The sequence below is a fragment of the Gorilla gorilla genome, chromosome 17 (assembly GCF_029281585.2).
Source record: "Gorilla gorilla gorilla isolate KB3781 chromosome 17, NHGRI_mGorGor1-v2.1_pri, whole genome shotgun sequence".
NCBI classification, from domain to species: Eukaryota; Metazoa; Chordata; class Mammalia; order Primates; family Hominidae; genus Gorilla; species Gorilla gorilla.
The window spans coordinates 63,247,545-63,275,100 of NC_073241.2; the positions used below are offsets into that span (position 1 = coordinate 63,247,545).

The following is a 27,556-nucleotide window of genomic DNA, read 5'->3' on the forward strand; positions in this document are numbered from 1 at the left end:
GTACACCTTCAAAAATCATAGAGCAAAGTCACCAGCATGTGTTATCTCAAACTAGCAGAAGTTTAAGCTTAATTAAAAAAAAGTCAGCTGGGAATGGGAGAGGGTTGTAATTTATTCTAATATTAATATAAAGAATCTAAACATTTAGATACGTCTGAAATATGTTTTTGTCTTTTGTATGATATAATTTATGATAAATCATTTCTTAAAATAATTAATCCACAAACTTCATCCAGGACCCTCACACTTAACCGTTATTTAGTGTCCACAAAGATAATTACTGATCAAAGTCCCCAGGTCTCCAAAGCAAACTGAAGAATTTAATTGAAACTTTATCTTTACTTACACCTATCCATCTAGGAGAAACTAGATAGTGATCCTTTTATAGTAGAAAATTGTGTACTGAGGCTGAAACTGTCACATCTGAGCTCAACAAATTCCCAGAGAGATTCATACAAATAGATTATATACATGAGAAACACTAACTCAAGTGATTCTCCGGATCTAAAAACACCCACAGCTTTGAGACACGATTCATTTTGCTATTATTCCTGAAATCATATGTTATAAACACACAATATGCTTGGTCATAAGTTTCTTGGTATCCTCTTATTGGATTTGTTTATAATATTTTTATTAACAATAATGTTTATCTGCTATATGCATAGGTATTTTTTGTGACCTTCATGACCAACTCAAAAATTCTGGAAATTGTAATGTGATCATACCTTGCTTCCATTTTCTCTCGCCTCTCGTTCCATCTTGAGGTCAGAAATTAGAAGATTCTTATATTTGTTTTTCCCATTACTGTTGTGATCATCTATTCTGTATTCCGAAGTTAGCTGCGCAGAGAGGGGACTGTCACTCAGGTTCAGTGGCTGTTCATCTTGCTCCAGCCCAGTTTTGCCATCACTGTTGGAGTCTCCCATCTCCCTGCTGTGTGTTCCCCCTGAAGCAATTGAACTGTGCCCCAGAGTCTCATTGCCATTAAAGCTCTCTGCAGCAGAATCATCTGTTGGAAAGGAAAAGTTATATTTTGATTTTAATTAATATGCTATTCAGATTCTACTTCAACTAGCATTTATTGAGCTACCATTATGTGAATGGCATTTTACATACAATATGTAATTCATCCTCAGCAATAAGCTTGTAAAGCAGGTATTGTTATTTTTAATCTAGTAGGCTCATGATAAGGTTTGAATGTTTTGTCTTCACTAAATCTCACATTAAAATGTGACCTCCAATGTCCATAGTGGGGTCTAGTGGCAGGTGTTTGGGTCATGAGGGTGGATTTTTCATGAATGGCTTGGTGCCATCCCCATGGTAATGAGTGAGTTCTTGCTCTGGGAGTTCATAGGAGAGCTAGTTGTTTAAAATTTAAAAAGAGCCTGGCACCTCTTCTCTCTCTCTCTTGCTCCCTCTCTCACCATGAGACAAACTGGATCCCCTACATCTTCCACCATGATTGTAAGCTTCCAGAAGCCCTCACCAGGAGTAGATGCTGGCACTATGCTTCATGTACAGTCTGCAGGGCTGTAACCCAAATAATCCTTTTTTCTTTATAAATTACCCAGTCTCAGGTATTCCTTTATAGCAATGCAAATGGGCTAACACAGCACATTTAGGCACAATAAGTGAAATAAAATAAGAAGAAGAAAACAGAATTGAGAGAACAGTTCAATCTCAAATGCAATCTCAAAGAAAAAAAACAAAGAGAATTAAATAACTACCAATTATTTTGCAAATTTTTTTTTTCCAGTAAGAATATCTAGATTTGGTAAAAATTCTCTGATAAAAAGCATCATTTATCCTGCTGGTGGAATGTGCATCAGTATCAGCTGAATGAGTGTTTAAGATGCATCTAAAGCATTAAAAGTCCTCATAAACTTTGTTCCAGTCATTACACTTCTGGGAGTTTAATACCTAAGAAGTTTAATCATTGTGCGTATCTCTTTGTAGGTAAACATTTATATCAGTGTTGTTCATAATAGCAAAAAATTAGAAATGACCTAAATTACCACAAGTAGATTATTTAAATAAATGTTGAAATTGTTAGAATATTATGTAGTTATTCAATATTCCATTTTAAGATATGGGGATGTGAGTCATGAAGTACTAAACACAAAAATCTAGCTACAAAAGAGTGTGGTTTGTATGATCCCAATTTTGTAAAAAAACACATAGACAAAGATTACATGAAATAACATTCTATTTTTCTTAATTAGTTTTATCTTATATGATAAAAATTTGCTACTGATTTTTAAAAATTATGATGGAAAAAGTATTAAATTGTTTCATTTAGTTAAAAGCTATTAGTGAAATCATATAAATATGGCTGAGCAAAAGAAATATTATTCAATACTTGTGATTTTTAATTTTCTGAATGTTATCAAGTATGTTTTTTTGAGGGGTGTAATGAAATAGTTAATGTTTTCTAATCAATTACATTCATGGGAATTATATTCAAATTCTGAAAGAGTGATATAACTCACATGTTCATTCATTTATTCACTAACATTTGTTAAGTGCTTACTCTGACCAATATGGGGTTAAGTATTTGGCCTGTAAAGACTCTGTCTTCAACAAGTTCACAGATAATTAAGAGAGACAGAAAAACAAACATGCTATTAAAATGCAGAGCAAGAAGGCTGTGATCTAATACAAGGGATAAAGACATCATAGAAGGCTTCCTAAAGAAGGTGACATGAGTTGAATTCCCAAAGGTGAGTGTGCCTTAACCAGGTGGAGAAGTTGGGGAAGAGCATTCTCTGTAGAGGGATCAGCACGTGCAAAGTCACAGAGGTCAGCATATGCAGGGCAAGTGAGAAGTAAGAGTAGTCTGGAGTGCAAGAAAAGAGAATGGGAAAAGATAAACAGAAAGAAAAAAAGAGAATACCAAGAAAAGCATTTTGTTTATCAAAGAACTTGGATTTTATTCTGGGAGCAAATAACAGTTTTAATTTATTGTGGGAAGTGACATGGAAAAAGTTATATTTCAAATAGACTATTCTGACTCTGATGAGGAGAATGGTATGAAGGGGAAAAATGGAAGTTGGGGAGACCAATTAAGAGATTTAGAAGTCATCTAATTCGGCATATTTAAAAGCTCAAACTTCTGAAGCAGTGGCAATGCAGAAAAAGAGGAGACAACTAGAAAAATCGTGAGAATAGGACTGGTATGACTAGTAGTAATGGAATAGGCAAGAGTCTAAGATGAAGCCAGATCTGTAGTAAAAAATTAAAAAACAGGCTGCGCGCGGTGGCTCATGCACTTTGGGAGGCTGAGGTGGGTAGATCACCTGAGGTCAGGAGTTTGAGACCAGCCTGGCCAACATGGTGAAACCCCCATCTCTACTAAAAATACAAAAATTCGCCGGGCATGGTGGCATGTGCCTGTAATCTCAGCTACTCGGGAGGCTGAGGCAGGAGAATCACTTGAACCTGGGAGGCAGAGGTTGCAGTGAGCTGAGATCGCGCCATTGCACTCCAGCCTGGGCAACAAGAGCGAAACTGCATCTCAAAAAAATAAATAAATAAAATAAAATAAAATAAAAAATATAAAAACAAAGCACATTAGGTTTAAGTTTAATTTGTAATGAAATAATATTTTTTCATTACAAATTATGCCTGGCCTGAAATAATATTTTAAAACAGTTTTCTAAGACTACCCTGTGAAAAATGTTAAAATATGTTCAAATGGCAAAATTCTATTAAATTACTCTTTTTATGTACCCATCAAAGAAAGAATTGATGTGGAAAGAAAAAATACATAGGAAAATTTAGGAAACTGGCCATAAATAATATGACATTTTTTATTACATGGTACTTTCCATAGGTATTAATCCAGGGATTCAAAATATTATTTTAACATGAAACGTCTAGGGTTTTTGAAATGCAGAATTAAGGGGATGACTTATATAAGTAATTTAGATAAATGTGTGCATGTTCTTTTTATGCCAATTCAAATTCTTATGCTAAATTATGGAGATGATTTTTATTACTTTATTATTTCCCACAAAAGACCAAAGAAGAGCACAATGAAAATATTCAACTCCAATTTTTAATTCATGAAAAAAAGTGGTTTAACATTTGTGTTCTAGAATCCTTTAAAAAATATAGTAACATTTAATGTATGAAAGCTTTGTCAATACGTTCTTAGGTTAAATAACCCTAAGTATATATTACATTTTAAAATAAAATCTACATTAGCATAAGACAAATCCAATATCTATCTTGGTTAAAAACTAAACATCCTAGATCTGTTTCTTCAATCTGAAATCATTATGTACACCTAATAAATGGTATATCATTCATTTATTTTTCAGGTAAGGTAAACATTATTATTTGTCAGAAAAGGCTTTAATAAGTGCCTTGTTTTTATATCAATAAAAAGTATAAACAATAAGGTAGAAAATATTTTTAGATGGAGTAGTTCACTCCAGATGTTACCAAGGTAACTAAATTCAACAGCATTACATATTTCATTCCTGAGTAAATCAGTATGTTTTAAGAAAAACAAATACATGATTTACTCATTTGTATCAAATATACATACTCACATATTTTGTAATTTAAATGGTAAAAACAATAATGTCTCACAACACTGTCCTATAAATTCAAATTTAAAACAAAGTTTTTGATGTCTTTATTTAAAAAATACCATATAGAACAGTGAGCAGATATTAAACTGAGGATAAATTAAGAATTTTCTATTACTGAGTTTCATGTAATCATGTTAACCATTTTTATTCTCTTTCCCTCTCTCCCTAAAAGATACTTTTTAAGAATTTAAAATCGCAGATCTCAGACTCCTGTAACCAATTCATATCAGGTCATCACTTTAAAGGGGTAATCTGCTTCCTTACCCAACATAGTTTGCTCCATCCTGAGTAGCTGCTACACAGAGGGTGCAGTATTTAGATCTGTGGGTATGGCCTTCAGGTTCACTGGGCCAGGGCGGTGGTTCTTCTCTCAAGGTTTCAGTCTGGGTACCATAGCATTTGAACCAAAGACTCTGTATATGAGTCCCAAGGAAAACAGCACCTGGAGCTTTGGAAAATAAGAGTGCCCAGGGTACCTAGCAACAGAGGAGAATGTGGAATGTGATGACAAGGAAGTGTGGAATCTAGTGACATCAGGAGGGCAGTTGGATGTCGGGAGTTAATTTGTTCTGTGGCTACTTTTGATGGGATGGATTTAGTGTTGGAGAATTATTGTGCTATCTCTGCGAGCACAGATGAGGCTCCTTCTTGTCTAGAAGGTCTAGTAACACAGTAAATGGCAGATTATTCATTTTATTGTTTCTCTTTTGCTACTCCCCATTCCTTCCATGAATTAGTAGAGACCCTAGAAATACTGTAAGTTATCCCACCAGCATTTTGTAGAAAAGTGGTTTCATCAGCATCATATTCAACAATTAGCTCTATCTGTATGAAGAGAATTGACCTAAAATATTATGTTAATGTATATGTGTACCTGTGTGTGTACTTAAGTGTGTGTGTGTATATGTAATCTCCCAAAGTACCTGACCTACTTTCTTATTCAGTTACTTTCAGTAGCTCAGCATCATGTCCTTTAGGCCAAATGCCTTAGGCAAAATTAACAGGAAAAAAATATATATATATATATATAATGCTCATTTTAACATTAGTACTTGGAAATTTAGTCCCAAAATTCAGGTCAGATGCTCACAGGGTCCACAAAGATTTTATTGTTTTCCCCAAATTCACCACAATTTTCCTCCTCTAGTCCTTTGATGCCCCCCTTAGAAAACTTCTCTTTCACATCTTACCATAAAACTAAGTATTAGGTCCAAAATATAGATGTAAATAGCCTTGCTGAAAAGATTAGTACCTTCATATCCAAAAAAGTAGAAAAAAATTAAAAATTCCTTTGAAATCTAACTGCAAAATAGTTTAAGTGCAACTCTCCTTTACCCCTTGTGGTCTCTGCTCTGTCTTCTCCCAGTAAAATAGTTTAAGTGCAACTCTCCTTTACCCCTTGTAGTCTCTGCTCTGTCTTTTCCCAGGCTCAAAACAAAACAAAACAAAAAACAAACAACAACAACAACAACAACAAAGGAAGCTTATCTATCACTAGGCCATACCTTAAATCTTACACCATAACTGCCTTTACTCTGCAACACAAAGCAGGTAACGTAGGCTGAATGAATCCTCGGTAGCACTTTCCAGCCCAGTTTCTGCCTGGAGTCTGACTCTCTGATTCATTTCTGGCTTAAGCTCCTTTGTCACCTAGAAATTCCTCATTTTCCTTCCTTAAAACTTGGTGATGACCTTTTCATTCTTTGAATTTATGTTTTACTTATCCTCTATAACACAGTTTTTAACATTTAATTACATAGCCCTGCTCTCTGTTTTTGTTATCTTACATGCAAAAACCTCAATTCCTGACCACAAAGTCCTGTGCTTTGAAACCTGCAGAAACATAAACAATCAAAATTGCAAATTGCAATTTGTATTGTATTTGCAAAATATAATTTGGATTATATACTATTTAGTAATGTTATCTTAAATATGTGCAAAAGAATAATGGGACATTTTGAAGTCAAAACATTCATACTTAAGTTTATTGATGTAAACAAATGCATATGTATATACATATTATGTATGTATGTAGGTATGTATATATATATGTGTGACTACTACTAAAAGATTAAACGACATTTGTTTTAAAATGATAAAACTGATTTTATTGAAGGCAAGAAAATAACAGATGTTTCAGCCTTCTACTAAACTGTCCAAAAGGGTGACACTCTTACTCTTGTTTGATAGCTCTTAATCCATTCTTTGTCATGGAAGAATGGGATCTACTTGAAAGAGGTTATTACAGTGAAGGCATAGAGATAAGCTGGATGTCTCAAAGCATATAACTAAATTTCAGTGCAACAATTAAATAATAAAACTAATTCTTACCTATCAATGAAGAGTTAATTTATATTGCTTATATTATGTTGTTTACAATATTTAACCCAACATCTATGTGCACAAGATACTGTTCTTGGCACTGTTGAGTCCAAAGAGACTCCATATAAAAATTGTTCTTATCTAAGATTAGACCATAAGAATTACAATGCAAGGTAGAAAATACTATCTGCTCCATGAGAGTTTCATATCAAGCATCATGAATAAAAAGGTTCCTCAGAGAAAGAAAAGTCACCTATGTATTGCTGGGGATGAAAAGTGTATCAGGGAAGGTCTTTTACAGGAGGTGGAATTTGAAGAGGGTGAGATATATATAGATGTATAATGGGGACGGTGGAGGTTATCCCAGTTTAGGAGATGGCATAAGAAAAAGCATCAGAGGCAGAAAAAAGTTGGAAGAGGACAGGGAATTAGTATGTTGTACATACTAAAACAAAGAATTTTGTGTGTGTGTGTATGTGTGTCTATATACATGTGTGTGTATATATGTATATACATGTGTGTATGTATGTGTGTGTGTGTGTGTGTGTATATATATATATGTATATAAAACAGGATATATATGTATATAAAACAGGATCTCACTCTTTTCTCCCAGGCTGGAGTGCAGTGATGAGATCACAGCTCACTGCAGCCCCAACTTCCTGGGCTCAAGTGATCCTCCTACCTCAGATCCCCAAGTAACTGGGACTACAGGTGTGCACCCCCATGCCTGGATAATTTTTTTTTTTTTTTACTTTTTGTAGAGAGGGGGTCTCACTATGTGGCCCAAGCTGGTCTTGAACTCCTGGGCTCAAGCAACCCTCCTGCCTCATCCTTCCAAAGTTCTGGAATTACAGGCATTAGCAATGCACCGTGTCTGAACAAAATTGTATATTTTAGAGTAGTGGATATTTTACTGTGTACTCTTTTTCTGGGAGCACTCATAAAATCGTTCATTATTCTCCTGGCAGGGGGCAGGGTACTAGTAAAAACCCATTGATTATGTGAGTGTAGTTTGAGGAAGCTTATTTATCTCTGTTCCTACCTCTAAGCTGCTATTAACTGACCCATAACAAAATTTTCTCCCAATTCCAAGATGACACATTTTTAAAACTGGCTATTATGCAATAACTTGTAAATGGCTTCTTAATTATCTAAACAATTGCAAAATACAATCATGCATTGTTTAACGAGAGGGATACATTCTGAAAAATATGTTGTTAGGCAATTTCACCATTGTGTGAACATCATGGAGTGTATTTACACAAACCTAGATAGCATAACCTACTATACATTTAGGCTATGTGGTATAGCCTATTATTCCAGACTACAAACCTATACAGGATGTTACTGTACCAAGTGCTGTCAGCAAAGATAACACAGTGGTAAGTATTTGTGTAATTAAACATGTGTAAACACAGAAAAGGTACAGCAAAATATATAACATAATCTTATGAAATCACTGTTGTATGTGAGATCTGTTATTGAATGAAACATCATTATGTGACACATGACTGTACTATTTTCACGCTTACCCATTAGCTTGTTCAGGATTTCACAGAATTAGCTATTTTATATAAAATTATATGCAGAAGTGTATTTTGATATTTTTATACTATGTTGGAAAATATTAGATTTATTTTGTTGACAAAGTCACAGTTATTGTAAATACCACTATGTTATATTTCTTATAGTCATAATAGAAAAAAAGTTAAAATTTTATTCAGAAGTAAGTGAAAAAATATTTACATAGATTTTTTTCCTCCCAATGCACATCTCAGATCTACTTATGGAATCCAGGGTAAGTGTTCCTGAACTAGATGCTATGCTACTTTCTTCACTTATCTTGAATTGTACCATAATATATTATCATAACTCACAGGTTTCAGATCCCTAAGTCCAACACTGATATGGTAGGTTTCAGTGGGGGATCTGTGTTGTCCTTCTTCTCACCTTGCAACACCTTGTCATTTTGTGACATTTAAAATCTATTTACCAGCTAGAATGTACATTTCCACAAGGTAGGTATTCTACATCTTTTGTTTCTTTGTGTTCCTCTATGGAATCCAGTCTAGTGTTTTACCCAGTTAACATTATAGACATAGATGATATAGCTATAAATAAGGCAAACAATGTCACAGATAATATAATGCATTAATGCTGCTGTGTGTGAAATCCATGTATTAGTCACACACTCATGAGGCTATTTACTGCTACAACTTAAAACCAAAACAATACATGAGATTTTTGATGTTCTGCCTCATACAGCAAGCAGTATATACAATGAGAAAATCTCCTGTTAGATTTAAAGTGAATCTAAGACAATCATTTCATAGCATGTCAGTGTTCTCAAAGAGAGCTGACCACTAACCACTGGAAAGAAGTGCCCCAGAAAACCCATCGAATGGGCAATAGAAACAGGAAACAATGCCATATAATATTATTATAGAGTCGTTCTATCTGAAAATGATTTGACAATTTATAAGGACATGGCTTAGAGTTGTATCATTAATTATCCCCAACCACTAACTAAGTTATGGGAACAAATGTCACAGATTGGGGTAAATCATTTTGGAAAGAAATGTTCTAATTGAAACTAAAACCAATAATGATCCAAAAGTTGCACTAAATTGGTGTTTAGCCAAAAAACAAATCAAAAGGGTTTCTTCTTGCCGAAAACAAATCAGAAAATACTTTATTTTGAAAAAAAATGAAAATCTAGGAAAATCAAAAGACCCATCTGTTACAAGCTTATGTTTGAAACAGTGTCTCGGAGCTGGGCAGGACCTGGGCTAGCTTCCAATCTGCCCTTGTAAGAAGCACTTTGGTGGTGGCTATCCACCTTACAGAACACTACCACCCCCATCCAAGGACTTGTTCTTGATACACAGTGATAAGTTACCAGAAACTATGCTTCTCTTCTTTCAGTTGACCATTGTGATGGCCTGTTTTGGATTCTGATTCTCTCACTTATTTTACCAAGTCAGCTGTTGTTTCGCCTAATGCATTTTTCTGAGTCTCTGTCCAACCAGACCAGAATTTACTCTCACCTGCATGCTCATGTTCCAGAATAATCTGACTTCTCTGGTTCTGTATTACAATCTAATTCACAAGGTCTTTGCCAAACCATATCCTAATATACATCCCCATAATTCTACATAAGGATTAAACCATGCTCAGAGGAACAAAAATGGTTGAGTCTTGTCTACTTTGGTAAGATATATAACAATAAAAAATAAAAGATAACTAAAATATAGGGCCCTGTCTCCTCATTGAGCAGGAAACTAGTGTTTCAAAATGCATCTACATACCACATCTGCAGCGAAGGTTAAGTTCTTAAAACTTGACCTCTCTACTACTTAGAAGAAGACACATTACATAGTAGGTTTCATCTGGTTTAAATTGCAGTGAAAATGGCTTTTCCATTTGGCCTTCATGATGGCAGAATAGACCAGCTGGAACTCTAGGTATCTATATGCATGAAGCCTGGGGTAATTTTCAATGAAAGAAATTGTATCAGTACAAATAAAGTTTTAGTGTAAGGCCCCACATTCTTCAATGGGTGACTCTGCCTTTTGAGAACATCTCCTGTCTCTTCATACACTTGGGCATCATGAACTGAGTACCACCTTAATTAAATTAAGACATGATCATTAAATTTAGACATGCTCAGTACCTCTTTTTCATCAAGTGGAAGTGTGACATGTAGGAATGGGTCTTCTCAGGCTCCCATGGTATATGAATAGGTTGCTCAAAACCCACAAAACAACAATTCCTTCTTTAATCTCTGTCTACTAACTTAAAAGAAATTTTTAATGAAAAATTGGTTGAAAATCAGAAAGGTCAGCCTTATTTATATGATAATGTGAAAGTCTGCAATGGTACAGTTGTTTACATAGATAGACCCAAATAAAGAAGGAAATACACTAAATGGGTAAGACTTTGAGCAGTAAGTCTTTTTGTACACTCTCCTTAAGAAAAATATAGTGTTATCGTATTATGTCTTTGGCAGTGGCCAAATGGCATAAAGACTTGAAAGAGCCAGCCTAGATGATTTTTAGACAGAAGTGGAAGCATGATATTGATAAATCTTTTATAATAGGTCAAGGGCTTGAAAATGTTCATGCCATGTCCATGTCCATCAAAAAACCACTACAGTAGAAGGTGACTCTAATAATCAGGTGCACAGTGTGACTTTTCATGTGGATATGAAGCATCCTACCTGCTGGAACCAGGTTTGCTCACTGGGATTATGAATGGAGTAGATGTCAGAGCAGTAGCAGAGCATGGGTGCTTCATTCTGGGTGCTTCATTAGTCATGTTAGTCTGAGTACTCAGTTGCCCAACAGAGTGTTCAATCTTAAAATTTTGATAAAGTACATAACTTTGAGAAGATTGCTAACTTCATCATAGCAGATCAATTATATTGGATCTCTTTAATTCTGTATGGGCTAGCTACTTGTTCTTAGTGGAATAGATGTTTTATTTTTGATTGGTCCTGCATTTCTTGCCCATTCTTCCTCAGACATCATCATTTTTGGCCTCAGAATGTTTTATATACTACACTTTTTCTGATACTACATTACATTCAATCAAGGAAATCACATCACAGTAGAAACATTGAAGCAACTATAGGATTTTCCTTGGAGTTATTGCTGTTATCTCTTCCATCACTGGCAGACTACTGACCTTATAAAATGATGGAATGAACTGTTAAAAACTCAACTACAATGCCACCAAGAGACAGTAGCTGAGCCTGAGGGCCTGCATTTTAGGATGTGATGTGTGCTTTAAGTCAGCTACTGATACTTGGGGCTACTTATTTCTTAGCCACAACATCAGGCTGGAAACAAGGTGCTCCAGAGAAGGAAGCAACACGTCTCGTAACTCTTCTTTACAACTGTAGGTTCTGCTCACCTGCAGAAAGGACACTTGCAACAAGTGGAATAGAAACTGACCATTTCACACCATGCAGGCTACTAAGGGAATCGATTTTTAAAAAGGAGGGCCATGTGTTGGTTGAGGTCATTAATCACGAATACCAATGGAATGAAAGATGGCCAAATAACAAAACAGGTTGGGAGGTGGATACTCAGGGAGTATCTAAAGTATCTTTCATTACGTTCTGCAGGAAGGAAAATACTATCGAGGCAATTCTTGTAGGCAGAGACAAGAAGATCGCATTCCCTGACATGCCATTGCATCTGGAATATTTCCTGAGTAGTTTTATTGCTGCTAAAGAAGTAAAAACATGGAATTTGTAGTTGAGTTTTTTAGTCATAAATACAAGCTATGGCTTGGAAACCAGATGCAGAGACAAGGAGCGCAAAGTTTATCTGGATTTCTTTGCTTGCTGTCAAGTATCTGAATATTAAATAAACATATTCCTTAAGTTTTATCTCCATCGTTGTACATAGCATGTGGTGGTAGTAAATAAATATATGAATTAGTCCATTAATTGTATAATTTCAATTATTACAGAACTGAAATGGTAATGAACGTCACTTTGTGATTTCAACTCAGAAAAGTGAGTCTTTTCAGCATGAAACCTGGGTGCAGTTGCTGGACATGGCTCAGATTTAGTTCTACTGGGGAAATAATGGATTTATGTAGTTTATGCAAAGAAGATGGTTAAGTATTTGGTGGAAGTGTATTTGGACATATGAGAAAGTTGTGTGATGGTTTGATGGTGTGATATGTGTGTATGTATTAGCCAGTGATAGCATGTACTAAGCACTCATAGGGATGGCAACCTAGGGCCTACATTCTCCTCCAATTCGCAAGTGTAGGCCAGAGTAGGCATGATTTCTTGCTGCCTTGGAAGAATTTGGAGCTGTGAGACAGATGAAATTGATGTCATTGGAACTAGGTATTTTTACGTTAAACACTAGAGAGTACTAAAACTATTCTCACTGAGGTCCCCATCATTTTCTAGTTCCTAACTTTCCAGATTTGGGGTAATCAACTCTTTTGTGAATTTTGAGATATTCCAGTCCTTCTTCAATAGATAATCACTTTTGCACCATTTTTGCTTAATTTAGCCAGTTTTTAAAAAAAAAACTTGAAAAAGCAACCTTAAGAAATATATAAAATTTGTTTTGCTTTTGAAAAAGCCAAAAACTAAAGAGTGACGTCAGAAAGAAGGTGGAATAGGAAGACTTGGACCCTCCTTTCCCCCATGGATGCCCTGACTCAACAAAAATACATGTCATTCTCTTTGTGAAAATTCCAGAAATTAGTTGAGAGGCTCCTACATCCTGGGTGAGTGCAAAGCCAGCCACACAGAAATGAGTAAACATATTTGAGAAAAGTGAGGAACAGAAATGTTAAGTGGCTTGACTGTGTTCACTTAAAATTTTAAAGGACTTCAAGTTATGTAATAACTTTATGTTAAAGGACTTCAAGTTATGTAATAAAGTACAGCCATATAAATAGGGAATAGTGAGCCTAAAAAGAATACTTTCAGGGACTATGGGGAGGGATAGAATTGAATCAAATATTTGATGGTTTTAATATGTTTGTATTACTTGTCAGGAACATAGAAAATTAAAGATTTAAAGATTAAAGATTATACACAATCAGTTTTTTGTACAGTATATCAGAAAACATTGATGAAATTATCAAAAGATCAAATAAGTATCTCTATCTCTGGAGGCATTTAAGGATGAAATGTAAGCTACTGGAGGGTAATTTCCAGTTCTTATTCCTTTATTGATTTTTTATTAGCATATTTTAAATATTCAATAACTATTTGTTAGAATAGACCATTGCACTAGTTCACAGTTGCACTGCTAGTATCTCTTTGGTAAATAGACTGTGGGTCTTCTTATCCTTATGTGTGCTCTTGAACTAACTGTATGTATTACTGAACTGGAGACTATGAGAGGAAGAATTCCAAAAATGCCCTCCAACCCAAGATTCTACATCCTAATTTTTAGAACCTGTAAATATGTGGAGGTATCACTCCTGTGATTGTTATGTCATGTGGTACAACTGATGTTGGTAGAGAGATTACCTGGGTGGGCTGATTAAATCACATGAGCTCTTAAAAGCACAGAGCTTCCTCAGTTAGTAGCAGAAGAGAAAGTCAGAGAGATTCACAGCACATACGTTTTTCAAGATGGAAGAGGCCACATAAAGAATGCAAGCGGTCTTTAAGGAGCTGACAGAGATCCCCCATTGATAGCCACCAAAAAACAGAGACTGCGGTCCTCCAGCCACAAGGAACTAAACTCTGCCAACTACCTGGGTAAGCTTGGAAGTGAATTCTTTCCCAAAGTCCCCATATTAGAGCCTAGGCAGGCTAACACCTTGATTTTGGCTTTGTGATACCCTGAGGATAGAACCCAGTCAAACTTGCCTGTACTTCTGACCTATAGACCTATGAAGTATATGGGTTTGTTTTTAATGCTGTCAAGTTTGTAGTAATTTTTAGAAAGCAACATAAAATACAGTACAAACATAAATAATTTTCTATGGTATGTTAGGATACGTAATACTATTTAAAATTATTCAAGTATATTTCGAATAATAGATGTGTATTAGTAGTTCTCAAACTTTAATTGCTTTGGAATTTCCTGGGGGAGATGATTAAAAACATGTATCTGTAGGATCCATGTGGGCACTAAAACCTCTAACACAATAAAGGCTAGAAATCTTGGTTTAATTTATTTTGGTTGAGGTCAGGGAATCTAGAAGCATTTCTCATATAAGTGCTTAGGAGCCATATGTGAGAAATTAATGTAGATGATATCCAACAACTACCCAGTAGAATACGCAATTAAAGGAGGCAACTGTGGATAGCAACAGAACAAAAGATGACTAACAGCCCTCAATTCTGGGTTCAGTAAGGCTGAATCTGAGGATATTTTAATCTCATTTTATAAAAATCTGGAAAAATTTCAGAAAAAGAAGCCAAAAGCCAAATATTCTTTCCCTTTATCAAAACTAATAAACAAAAATACTGACTGCCAGAATGGTCCCATTTTTTAAAAAGACTCATGAAAGGATATGATCTTGCCCAAAGAATTAAAGGTAAATGTGTAACTAAGGAGCTAAAAACCTTATCTGGGGGAAAAGGATAAACTTAATTACCTTGGTTAACAAACCCCTGGAAGAAAAAGCCTTTACCTGGGTCAAGTGTATGTTTGGAAAATCAAGAATCTTTACTCCCCTTATAAAGTAGAGCTGCCTATCATATAAGCATTCACATGTGCTGAAGTCACTGTCAGTTTTGCTCACATAGCAGGTAAAGAGTATCACCCTGGGAAGAATTGTCAAAACCATCAAAGTGTGTCCTCTGGGTCCTGCATGTTCTCTTTCCCCTCTTGATCACTAAATCTCCAGCTATTTGTGTGCACACTGGCTCTATGTATGTCATTTTACTGAGTAATGGATTGACAGATTGATTGATTGATTATCCTTTATCTGAAATTCCCTCACAGAAAAATGTTACTTCAACTAGGCAGTTGTAATTTAAACCTTTTATCTCTAATTGCGGAATGAAAGGCTTTTTCTCTTGGTATTTTCAGCCATTAGCAAGCAGGTGAAGTGTATTGTGTTTTGGGAGTTTGTGCGGAGAGAGAAACCCTGTGATCATACTAGACCTGTTAAGTACCCATGTTTTTAAAGTAACTTAGAGGTGAATGATTAGAATGTATACTCCTTTAGGTATTCTCCTAAACTCTCCTACCCCTGCCCTTCAACAGTTCTTCTCCCTATGGTAATGGGTGAGCCAGGACTACTCATTGATGTAGCTGAATTTCTTATTGCCAATATTCTGAGACAGCAAGAAGCCTGAGCTATGAACCTCTTCTTGGATTTACAGAACAAATACATCCTAAAATAATTATTCTGTAAGGATCCACAATACCTGCTCCTTTATCTAACACGATGGTCATTGGCTGTTTCGTTCTCAGATCTGTTCTCCTTCTATTGCAAATTTTATTTCCTAGGTTTTCTTGCCTAGTGCCTTATGACTGGGTTTAGACAATGAGAGACACTGGAAGAGATGGATAATTGGACAAAGAGAGAATGCCTGGTTATGCCCTCCTCCCTCCCCATGCACACACCCTCTCTGGTTCAGGCAGTCTCTCCATCTCCAGCATGGTGAGTATATCCTCTATGCCCTAGTTCCTGCTAAGAAGCCTCTTTTGTGAATCTGATTCCCATGTAGGAGCTCTGGGCTTGAGCTCTAGTAATATCAGCTATTCCCTGGCCCTTCCACTGCTAGCTATGGGAGCCACCTCTTTCTGTTATCAATTCCAGAGTTGCTTCACTAACCCCTGCTTGGCTTTTTAGCTCTTCAAACACCATTGTAAATAGTTCCTAGTGTTAAATTTTCCTAATGGATGTCATGGAATGGGCTCCATTTTCCAGACGGATCCCAATCCCAACTGATACAATTTCTTGTCCTTTAGCCTCAAGACTTTTGTCTAAAAACTTTGATATTATTATAAATGATATTTTGTAATTTTTTAAATAATATAAATTCATTATTTGATATACAAGATAATTTCACCCAGTTCCCTTTACTGTTTCTCTCTCTTGCATTGAAATTAATTACTGCCAGTAACAGTAGTATTAAGGGAGTTTATCGACATCTTAAAGAATGAAAAATCAATAAAAGTTTTGTTGACAAATAGTATTAGAAACTGGTTTCCTAATTCCAAAATAAACTTCCATCTAAATTCTACTAGTATATCTCAGCAGGAAACACATGTTTGGGTATTCTGAGGAGATGAGCCTGAAAAAGACAGATGCTATGTTATGTAGGGGAAGAAAATGAATTAATTTTAGATTTATGATGAATTAATGGCAACACTAGCACTTAATGACATGTGTCACATTCTACATTCTTTTCTCTATGTTATATTGTCTCTCAGTGAAGGCAGGCTTTAGAAAGAGTTGGATTATAGAAATAGTAGAATATAAAGAAAGTAAACTCAGCAGCAAAGAACAGAGAAGAGGATAGAGAGGAGAAAGATGATGAGAGAAAGGTGATGATGATGGTGGTTTGGAACAAGCTCAGTAGTAGGGAGCTCTCATGTGGGTTGGAGAATAGGTATTTGGTAAAGGGTGTTGGGGTCAGGAATCATGGGATTACCAATAAATATCCTGGGAATTATCAAAAATTAAGTGATAATTGTTGGGGGTTAATGTCTGGAGGTACTGAAGTAGGAGAAACAACCCTCCAAGGAGAACACCTCTTCCTCTGAGGAGCAAATCAACTAAATTACAAATAGGTGGAGGACAGGGGCTAGGCTTTTCTTCACTGCTGTATGCCTTGAAGCCAGCATTATGCTTTGTGTATAGTAGATATTCAGCAAATGCCTAAAGCTATAAACTAATGACTCTAAACCACCTTTATTCTATTTTCTAAACTCATGATTTTCATAGCCCAAAACTTTTATATTGTATTATACACTAATTTTTTCATGGATGTAAGTCATATTTTCCCAAATGGTCATAGGTAGTGAGGACCTTACTTTAATAGTTCTTTGTGTAAAGCAGTACATACAGCAAGTCGCCAAATGAAAATATAATTTTAAAAAATCAACGGAAGAAGAGAAAACATTTTGTTTTTGTGGATATTTTATTTTTGTCATAGTAAGAGGATAGCCAAGAAGTAATGTCAGACAGATTTGAGGAAAAAAACACAACTGAGAATAGAAAGGATTCCCAGATAATGAGTATCCTTTTTATAGTAGTGGTATATATATTCGTTTTCATTTAAACTGTTTCTGTCATAATAAAATATTGAGTTCTCATCAAATCAAAATTTAAAAATCTGTCTTGGATGACCATTAAGAAAAACTAATCTAAGTTACTGTACTAACTGTATCAATTTAAACTCTTTGAATAATGCCAAATTAAGAGCTCTCACAATGTGATTACTACTAATTAATCAAGAGCTGGTCATAGTACCCCCCCCAACCCCATTCCATGTTTTATGCTGCTACACCAATGTCACATAAGCACGGCCATCTATAAAATCTTTCCTTGGATAAAGTGCAATAGATTCTATTTTGAAAATCCTTGTTTCTTTACTTAAGCCAAACAGGGAACATTTACTGAGCTTTGAAGCACCTGATTCAGAGTGTTCACTGCTGATGGCACATTTCCAGGATCCTTATTCAGTGGTTATCCATGCAACTAAACTAAACAGAACAATGAATTACATTGAATATATCATTTGGTTGTACACATCTCATTTCTATGCTCCCTTCTAGTACAAATTAACATGCCAACAGCCTACTGCATTGATAGCCACACAACTAGCCCAGGCTGAAACTGCCAAGGCAGGCGCCTGACCAAAGGGCCATCAAACCACAAGTCAAACCCGTAGCCAATGCAGCCAGACCGGAAAAATGAATTAGGCCAAAGGATTTCATCTCTTGGAATTTGAACTAACACTTTCTTCTCAAGGGCCAATGACCACATCAAAACCACCAGTGAATTTAGAAAAACAGAATCAGAGACTTTATCCCAGACCTACTAAATCAGAATCTGCATTTTAACCAGACTCCCAGAAGATTCATTTGCATGGTAAAATTTGAAAAGTTGAAACCACTAACTTTGTTAGTAGCTGCAACAGAAGTAAAAGTGGTAGAGGAGCATTGAGCTGGAGAAGTTACAGGGGTCCATGATGAATACAAAACTATTTCAATATTCCAATTTTTGAAGAGTATTATATTCTCTCTTTGATTACCAAAGAGTATATGCCTATATCCCTTTTTCCTTTGTCCCTTCCTCCTTTCCTTCCTTTTTCCATCCTTCTATTGAGGAATTTACTTAGAATCTCTTGAGCCAAACTCATCAGAGAAAGCCAAGTAGGGAGACACGTAGAAACAGAAAAGATAAGGGAACTGTGTGGGGTCTACCTCACACAGTCTTGGTGTACAGTTATTCTCTCAGTACAATTATTAATCATGCCCCCCTTTGGATCTCAAATATATCCTGTTTTAGACAATAAACTATATGATATCTCAGTATGAAACTCAGTGAGGTTTATTTATGGCCTAGCTGTTCTGCACATTCTAGTCTTGGGTCCCTTAAATCACTCTCTCCCTTATTGGGACACATCATTCTTAAAAAAATTGACACCCTTGTGCCCTGATTTTTTGAAGTAGCCCACACACATAAAAATTTTACTATTTAATTAGTAGATACTAGGTGCCACTAAAGAGTAATTAAAAATGATATTGGGGTACTAATTTATCAATCCTCAAAGCAAGCCCAGGTTATCTAATGTCACAGGGGCATATCCTTGGCTCCTGATTGAATGGCTTTCTCCAGATGATCTATGTGCCAAAGCCCACTTAACACTCAGGAGCAGCTGACTCCATAATCTGTGGCCTTTTCTCTCCACCATGTACCTTTCCAGGCTATGAGCTTATGTCTCCCAATTCTCTGGTGACACTGCGAACACCTGCCATGGGAGGAAACCATGCCATACATGAACATCTCTGAGGGCACAGAAACTTTCTGTTTATTGGATACTATGCTCTATATCTCTAGTTTTCTGATAAAATGTTTAGACACTTTGTAGTGTGGATTGAGCATTATTTTCTAGATAATACAAAGCCAAGAGGTGAGATTTTAAAAATTCTATTCAAAGAATTTTTCTTTAAAGTACTATTTTATACAACCAACACAACATAATAACCAATTTTCAATAATAAATATAGTGACAAAAATCTAAAATAAAGTAGTAAATTAAACCAGGAAAAAGTTCCACAAATTTTCACATACAAATCACTTCAGCTATTACTTACAAATGTTATTAAGTAGTGGGAAATGTACTATAATTCAGTGATTCTGTGCTTCAGAAAATAAGCTGTTTCTTCATTTATATAATGAGTCCTATCTTAAAGTCAAAGTAAATTAATAATCTAAATAAAATTCCACTTTGATTATATTTTTGGGCTTTTAGAAAAAGGAGCAATGCCTATTATATTTGATATTCTTAATAATTTTCAAAAGCCATAAATGTTAATCTCTACTCATTTTTAAAGGATACATGCAAAGAAACTGCATCCTAAGACAGAGCATAACTAGGTTAAATATTCAAAGAATCCTGAATTCAAATTCTTATTTCTTTTGCTTATTTTTTCTTCTGGGGGTATGGAGAGGAAACAGGGTCATGCATATAGTGGGACAAAAGGCCTAATCTTCACCACACAGCAAGGGCTCAAGAGATTCTAAGTAAATTCCTCAATAGAAGGATGGAAGAAAGGAAGGAAAGGAGGAAGGGACAAAGGAAAAGGGATATAGGCATATACTCTTTGGTAATCAAAGAGAGAATATAATAATCTTCAAAAATTGGAATATTTAAATTGCTTTGTATTTGTTGATAGGACAGACATGTGTTAATGGATACAAAATTACAGCTAGATAGGAGAAATAAGTTCCAGTTTTCTATACCACTTTGGATTACTGTAGTTAATAATAATATATAGTTTCAAATAATAGCTAGAAGGAGCATATTGAATGTTCTCAACACCAAGAAATAATAAATGCTTTAGGTAATGGATATACTAATTACTCTGATCTACTCTACATATACCATATATGTAAAAACATCACTGTGTACCCCATAAATGAGTGCAATTATTATTTGTCAATTAAAAATAAAATTTAAAAAGATGATTATTTACTCTATTGCTTAAATTGATAAAGTTTTTCAGATATAAAAATCAAAATATGTAAAAAATAGAAGATTAAGGTTGACAATAGGGAGAACAAGTCATGGTGGGGAGAGGGAGGGAGAGGAGAGATGAGTGGGTAAAGAGGTGGCAGGATAGGGAATCACAAGGGGGCTGAATGGATGAGAAAATAAAAGGGAAGGGATGGAGAGAGGAGAAGAGTAGTTCAGGAAGGACACTTATCTCAGTTTGAATAACAAAATCACTGGAGAATTGTTATTTGATTAATAACCAGGTGTCTCCCAGGACTCAAGCTCTGAGAGAACAGGCTATGTCCATCTTGGTTCTCTGTTGTATCTAGCGCAGTGCTAGTCCCCTACTGCAGTGCTTCTCAAACTCTCAGTGATGAAGACTCCAGTCTTGTGTTTCTAATTTATCATGGACAACCAATTTGTAAAACAAAACAAAACAAAAGCAACAACTTTAAACATGAAATGTAAAGAAAAGACATGTAAAATCCAAGCCCATTTATTATTAGATTCAACAGATATATCATTGCTTGTTTCCAAGTCCTGTACATATCTTGTCACTGATATGTACCAGCAGTTGTCACCAGCAATAATCCACTAACTTCTTATTGATTTGATAGACCTTCATTAAAAATTTGTAGAGGAGCTTCAAGATGGTTGCCTAGAGGCATTTCATATATGCCTCCTTCACTAAGAAGAAACAAAATAGTGAGTAGATATTTTATACTTTCAAAAGATGATTATCCAAGAGAAAACACTAAAATTCCATATGAGAGTGACAGGAACTACCTAAAGTAGAAGGAAGAAAGGCATCTGCTCACCTGAAATCAACTGGGTGTCAGATGCCAAGAGAGACTCCTCAATACAAGGAAAGAGTAAGTGAGAAACCCTCAACAGTCCACATTTCCAACATGGAGTGTGGCAATCCAAGCCACAGGAAAGCCTCTTCACCCTTCATATGTCCTGAAACCAACAAAGGGAGCTGCTGGGAGACCTTATAATGGCACTGCCCCAGAGAGAGGGCTCACAGTGGGTCCCAAAAAAACACCTGGAGATCTAAGCAGCTACAACAAGCTGCCATTTTCGAGTGCCAGTGGCAACACACTGCACTCTCCGGGGACCAGTGGTGCTGCAGCTGAGGTGCTAGACAAGCCCTGGCTCTTGCCTCTGGGGCTTAGATGTGAGCAACCACCAAATATTACTGCGTCTAAGGTGAAAGCACAAAGAAAGTGCAAGCAAGAAGCCAGCTACCACAGCAGGTCTTAGGTATGAATTCTACTAAAGCTTGAGTGCAAGTGGTGTGCACATTCCCCAGCCACCGGGCTAGGCTGCTGCCACTGAAGGTAGCACCACCCTATCCAGTAGCAGGGCTGCAGCATAACCACTGCTGCCCACAACCTGAGCATTCTGATGGTGGCCTGGGGATCACCCCACCCCTGCCTACCATGGTGACACCCACACACACCATCAGGAGGCCTGAAGATGAGCTCACCTGGCCCAGTGTTGCCCAACTTCTCCCACCCCAGAGCACAGACTCTGGAGGCAAAAAGATTGCTTAGCCCAATCCACCACCACTGCACATGAACACTCCTCCTGGGGCCTGAGGTTGGGACTACCCACCCAGCTACCACCACAGCTGACATCTATCTGCACATAGCACCTGTGAGCATTGAGACTGGCCCACTCGGCTCATCACAGTCCCACTGCCAATATAAGCACTCACCACGTGGGACCCAGATAGTTGTCCTGTTACCTTCACCCATGCCATTCTAGCTGTCCAGGGACCTGAGAACCCACCCACCTGGCCCACTGCTGCCTACCAGAATTGGAGTAAGCCACCTGGAGGCTCAAGAATAGGTTTACCTGAACCAACAAACACCAGGGTACACCACTCTGGGACCCAAGGACAGGCATCCCAGCCCATTGCTGCCATCACTGGGGCCTAAAGACTGGCCTTCCTGGCATCCTAGCCCACAGAAAAACTTCATCACAGCCTCCAATAACAATTGCACCCTAAGCCACTGGGAAAATCACAGATACTACTGATGATGTTTACAGTCAAAGAAGTTTTACAAAGACTACACTACTGCACACATCTAAAATCAAAGCCAAAGTGCCCTGCTCAACCAACACCATAGGTACATATTCAGGAAAAAGTCCTCCCTGATGAAAGCAAATTCAGAAATTTGGAAAAAATAACTATATACCAGATGCAGAGATATCAATGTAAAGGCACAGGAAACATGAAAAAGCAAAAACGTATGACACCTTTAAAGGGCCATAATAATTTTCCAGCAATAGATCCCAATCAAAAAGAAATTCATGAAATCCCAGAATAAGAAACTAAATTATTGATTCTAAAGAACCTCAGTGAGTTACAACAGAAATCTGAAAAACAATATAAAGAAATCAGAAAAAACAATTCAGGACATGAATGAAAATTTAACAGATAGATATTATTTTAAAATACCAGAAGTTTTAGAACTGAATAATTATTTGAATAAAGTTAAAAATACATTTGAAAGCTTCAGCAATAAACTACATCAAGCAGAAGAAAAAAATCTCAGAACTTGAAGACAGGTCTTTCAAAATAACCTTGTCAGAAAAAAATAAAGAGAATAAAAAGAATGAGCAAAGATTTTGTGACATATGATAAACCCATAAAGCAATCAAATATTAAAATTATGGGAGTCCCATAAGGCAAAGAGAAAATTAAAGCATTCAATAACTTATTAAATAGATAATAAATGAAAAGTCCCCAATTTAGGAAGAAATTTAGACATTCAGATATAGGAGGTTCTGAGATCCCCAAACAGATAAAATGCAACAAGATCTTCATGGCACATTATAGTCAAACTATCTTAAGTCAAAGATAAATAGTGAATTCTAAAAAGAGCAAGAGAAAAGCATGTAGTCACCAATAAAGGAACACTCCATTAGACTAATAGAATTCTCAGCAGAAATCTTATGGGCCAGTAGAGAATAGGATGACATATTCAAAGTGCTAAAAAGAAAAAAAAAATCACGAAGGATACTATACCCAGCAAAATTATCCCTCATAAATGAAGGAGAAATAAAATTTTTCCCAGACAATTGAAAGCAAAGGAAATTCATTAGCACTAGACTCTCCCTACGAGAAATGCTCAAGGCAGTCTTCAACCCAAAAGCGAAAGGACAGCATTTACCATCATGAAAACACATTGTAACTAATACTCACTGGTAAAGCAAACAGACAAATGAGGAAGAGAAAGGACTCAATGATAACACTACAGAAAACCACCAAACCAAAATGACAGACAATAAGGAAAAAATAAAGGAACAAAGAATATACTAAACCAGAAAATAACAGTATGACAGGAACAAAATCTCACACATCAGTAACAAGCTTGAATATAAATGAATTAGATTCTCCTCCTAAAAGATATCGACTTGCTGAGTGAATTTTTAAGATAATCCAACTACAAACTGCTCACAAAAAATAAACTTTACCTCTAAAGACTCATTATAGAATGAAAGTGCAGGGATGGAGAAAGATATTCCACACAAGAAAACCAAAAGGGAAGCCAGACACGGTAGCTCATGCCTGTCATCCCAGCACTTTGGGAGGCCAAGTCGGGTGGATCACTTGAGGCCAGGAGTTCGAGACCAGCCTGGCCAACACAGCAAAACTCTGTCTCCACTAAAAATACAAAAATCAGCTGGGCATAGTGGTGCACACCTATAGTCCCACCTACTCAGGAGGCTGGGGCATGAGAATCACTTGAACTTCGGGAGGTGGAGGTCATAGTGAGTGGAGATTGCGCCACTGTACTCCAGCCTGTGCCACAGAGTAAGACCCTGCCCCACCCCACCCCCCAAAAAAGCAACAATGAACAATCCCAAAGTGAGCAGGAATAGCTATATTTACTTCAGATAAAATGTACTTCAAGTCAAAAACACTAAAAAGGAAAAAAAAAGGACAAAGAAGGTCTTTATGTAATGATAAAACGATAAAACAGCTAGAGGATATAAACATTCTAAATATATAGGCACCCAACACTGGAGCACCCAGATTCATAAAGCAAATATTACTAGATCTAAAGATGTCTAAAGATGGCAATAGACTCTAAAACAAGAATACTGGGAGACTTCAACACCCTACTCTAAGCATTACACAGATCATCTAGACAGAAGATCTACAAAGAAACATTAAACTACACATTAGACCAAATAAACCTAACAGACATTTAAAAAAACATTACATTTTATTCAACAACTGCAGAATACACTGTATTCTCATCAACACATAGAATATTCTCCAGGACCTACTATATGTTAGGCCACAAAGCAAGTCTAAAAATATTTGAAAGATTAAAAATTATATCAAGTATTTCTCAGACCATAATGGAATAAAACTAAAAATCAGCACCAAGTTAAACTTTGGAAACTTATAAATAGTTGGAAATTAAACAATATACTCCTGAACAACCACTGGGTTATGAATAAATTAAGTTGGAAATTTAAAAATTTTTTGAAACAAATGAAAATAGGAATATAATATATCAAAACTCATGGTACATAGCAAAAACGGTACTAAGAGGGAATATTATAGCAATAAATGCCTACATTTAAAAAGTAGAAAGATTTCAAATAATCTTTCAAATAATGTAGATTTCAAATAATCTAATGATGATCCTCAAGGAACTGGAAAAGCAAGAATAAACTAAACCCAAAAGCAGCAAAAGGAAAAAAAAATGATTAAAGCAGAACTAAATGAAATAGAGACTAACAAACAATACAAAAAACAATAAAACCAAAAGGTAGTTCTTAAAAAATAAACAAAACTAATAATTATTAGACTAACCAAGAAGAGAAGATAGAAGACTCAAATAAAAAAAATCAGAAATGAAAATGGAGACATTTCAACTGATAAAACAGAGATACAAAAGATCATCAGAGACTATTATGAACAACTATATGCTAACAAACCAGAAACCTTATAGGAAATGGATAATTTTCTGGAAACATATATCCTACTAAAATTGAATCAGAAACAAATAGAAAACCTGAACAGACCAGTAATGAGTAGTGAGATTGAATCAGTAATGAAAATCTTCCAACAAAGCAAAGACCAGGACCAGATAAATTCACTAATGAATTCCACCAAAGATATAAAGAAGAAATAATAATAATCCTCAAGCTATTTCAAAAAAATCAAAGAGAAGGAAATTTTCCCTAACTCATTCTATAAGGCCTATATTACCTTGATACCAAAACCAGACAAGGATTTGACAAATAGTGAAACTACAGGCCAATATTCATGATGAACAGAGATACAAAAATCCCCAGCAAAATACTAATCAACAGAATGCAACAGCATATCAAAAAGATAATAAACCATGATCGGATGAGATTTATACCAGGGATGCAAGAGTGGTTTCATGTACCCAAATCAGTAAAAAGGAAATGCATCATATCAATAAAATGAAGGGAAAAAAACAACAGATGCCGAAAAAGCATTTGATAAAACTCAACATCACTTCATGGTAAAAGCTTCAACCAATTAGGCATAGAAGGACCATACCTCAACACAATAAAAGCTGTATACAACAAACCCTCAGTTAACATCATACTGAGTGGGAAAGGTTGAAAGCTTTTTCCTTAAGATATGAAACAAGACAAGGATGCTCACTTTCATCATCCCTATTCAACATATTTCTGGAAGTTCTAGCCAAGGCAATGAGGCAATAGCAATAAATAAATGGCATCAGCCCAGCACAATGTCTCATGCCTGTAATCCCAGCACTTTGGGAGGCTGAGGTGGGTGGATCACTTGAGGTCAGGAGTTCAAGACTAGCCTGGCTAATATGGTGAATCCCCGTCTCTACTAAAAATACAAAAATTAGCTGGGTGTGGTGGCAAACACCTGTAATCCCAGCTACTCAGGATTACAGGAGGCTGAGGCAGGAGAATCGCTTGAACCCGAGAGGTGGAGGTTGCAGTTAGCCAAGATTGTGCCACTGCACTCCTGCCTGGGCAACAGAGTAAGACTCCATCTTAAAAAATAAATAAACAAATAGCATCAAAATTGCAAAAACAAAGAAGGTAAAATTGTCCCTCTTTGCAGATGACATAATCCTATATCTAGCAAAACCAAAGATTCTACCAAAAAACTCTTGTATCTGATAACCAAATTTAGTAGAATTGCAGAGTACAAAATGAACATAGAAAAAATCAGTAGCATTTCTGTACACCATAGTGAAATAGCTGAAAATGAAATCAAGAAGGCAATTCCACTTACAATAGCTACAAAAAATCCCAAGAAATAAACTTAACCAAGGAAATGAAAGGTCTCTACAAGGAAAACTGCAAAACACTGATTAAAATAACACAGGAGGACACAAACAAATAGAAAGATATCCCATGCTCATGAAAAGGAAGAATTAATATTGTTAAATGACCATACTACCCAAAGCAATATACAAATTCAACACAATCCCTATCGAAATAACAATGTCATTTTTCACAGAAATAAAACAATCTTAAAGTTCATATAGAATCCAAAATGAGAAGAATAGCCAAAGTAATCCTGAGTAAAAAGAACAAAGCTGGAGGTATCATATTACCTGACTTCAAATTATATTACAAGGCAATAGTAACCAATACAGCATGGTATTGTTATTAAAATAAACACATAGACTAATGGAACAGAATAGGGAACTCCAAAATAAATCCTCATATTTACACCCAGCTAATTTTGACAAAGATACCAAGAATATATACTAGGGAAAGGACACCCTCTTCGATACACATACAGGGAAATTTAAATACTCATATGCCGAAAAATGAAACTGGATCCATATTTCTCACCGTATATAAAAATCAACTCAAGATGGATTAAAGACTTAAACTTACCCAAAATTATAAAACTACTGTAAGGAAAACATTTCAAGACTGGTCTAGGCAAAGATTTCACAGC

The 27,556-nt window shown here is 35.9% G+C and overlaps 1 protein-coding gene across 15 annotated transcripts in view; it reads right to left on the reverse strand.

Annotated features, from left to right (window-relative positions):
* The window catches only part of NOL4 (nucleolar protein 4), a 384,666-nt gene that overhangs the window by 169,681 nt on the left and 187,429 nt on the right, over positions 1-27,556 (reverse strand). For 13 of the 15 annotated variants that reach the window (XM_019014258.4, XM_055368017.2, XM_055368018.2 and 10 more), the window contains one exon: positions 729-1,012. In XM_019014258.4, the coding sequence (XP_018869803.3) occupies positions 729-1,012 (284 nt within the window). Of the gene's footprint in view, positions 1-728; positions 1,013-4,865; positions 5,063-27,556 lie in introns of those variants that run through there. The other 2 variants (XM_004059315.5, XM_031003773.2) reach the window with 2 other exon arrangements.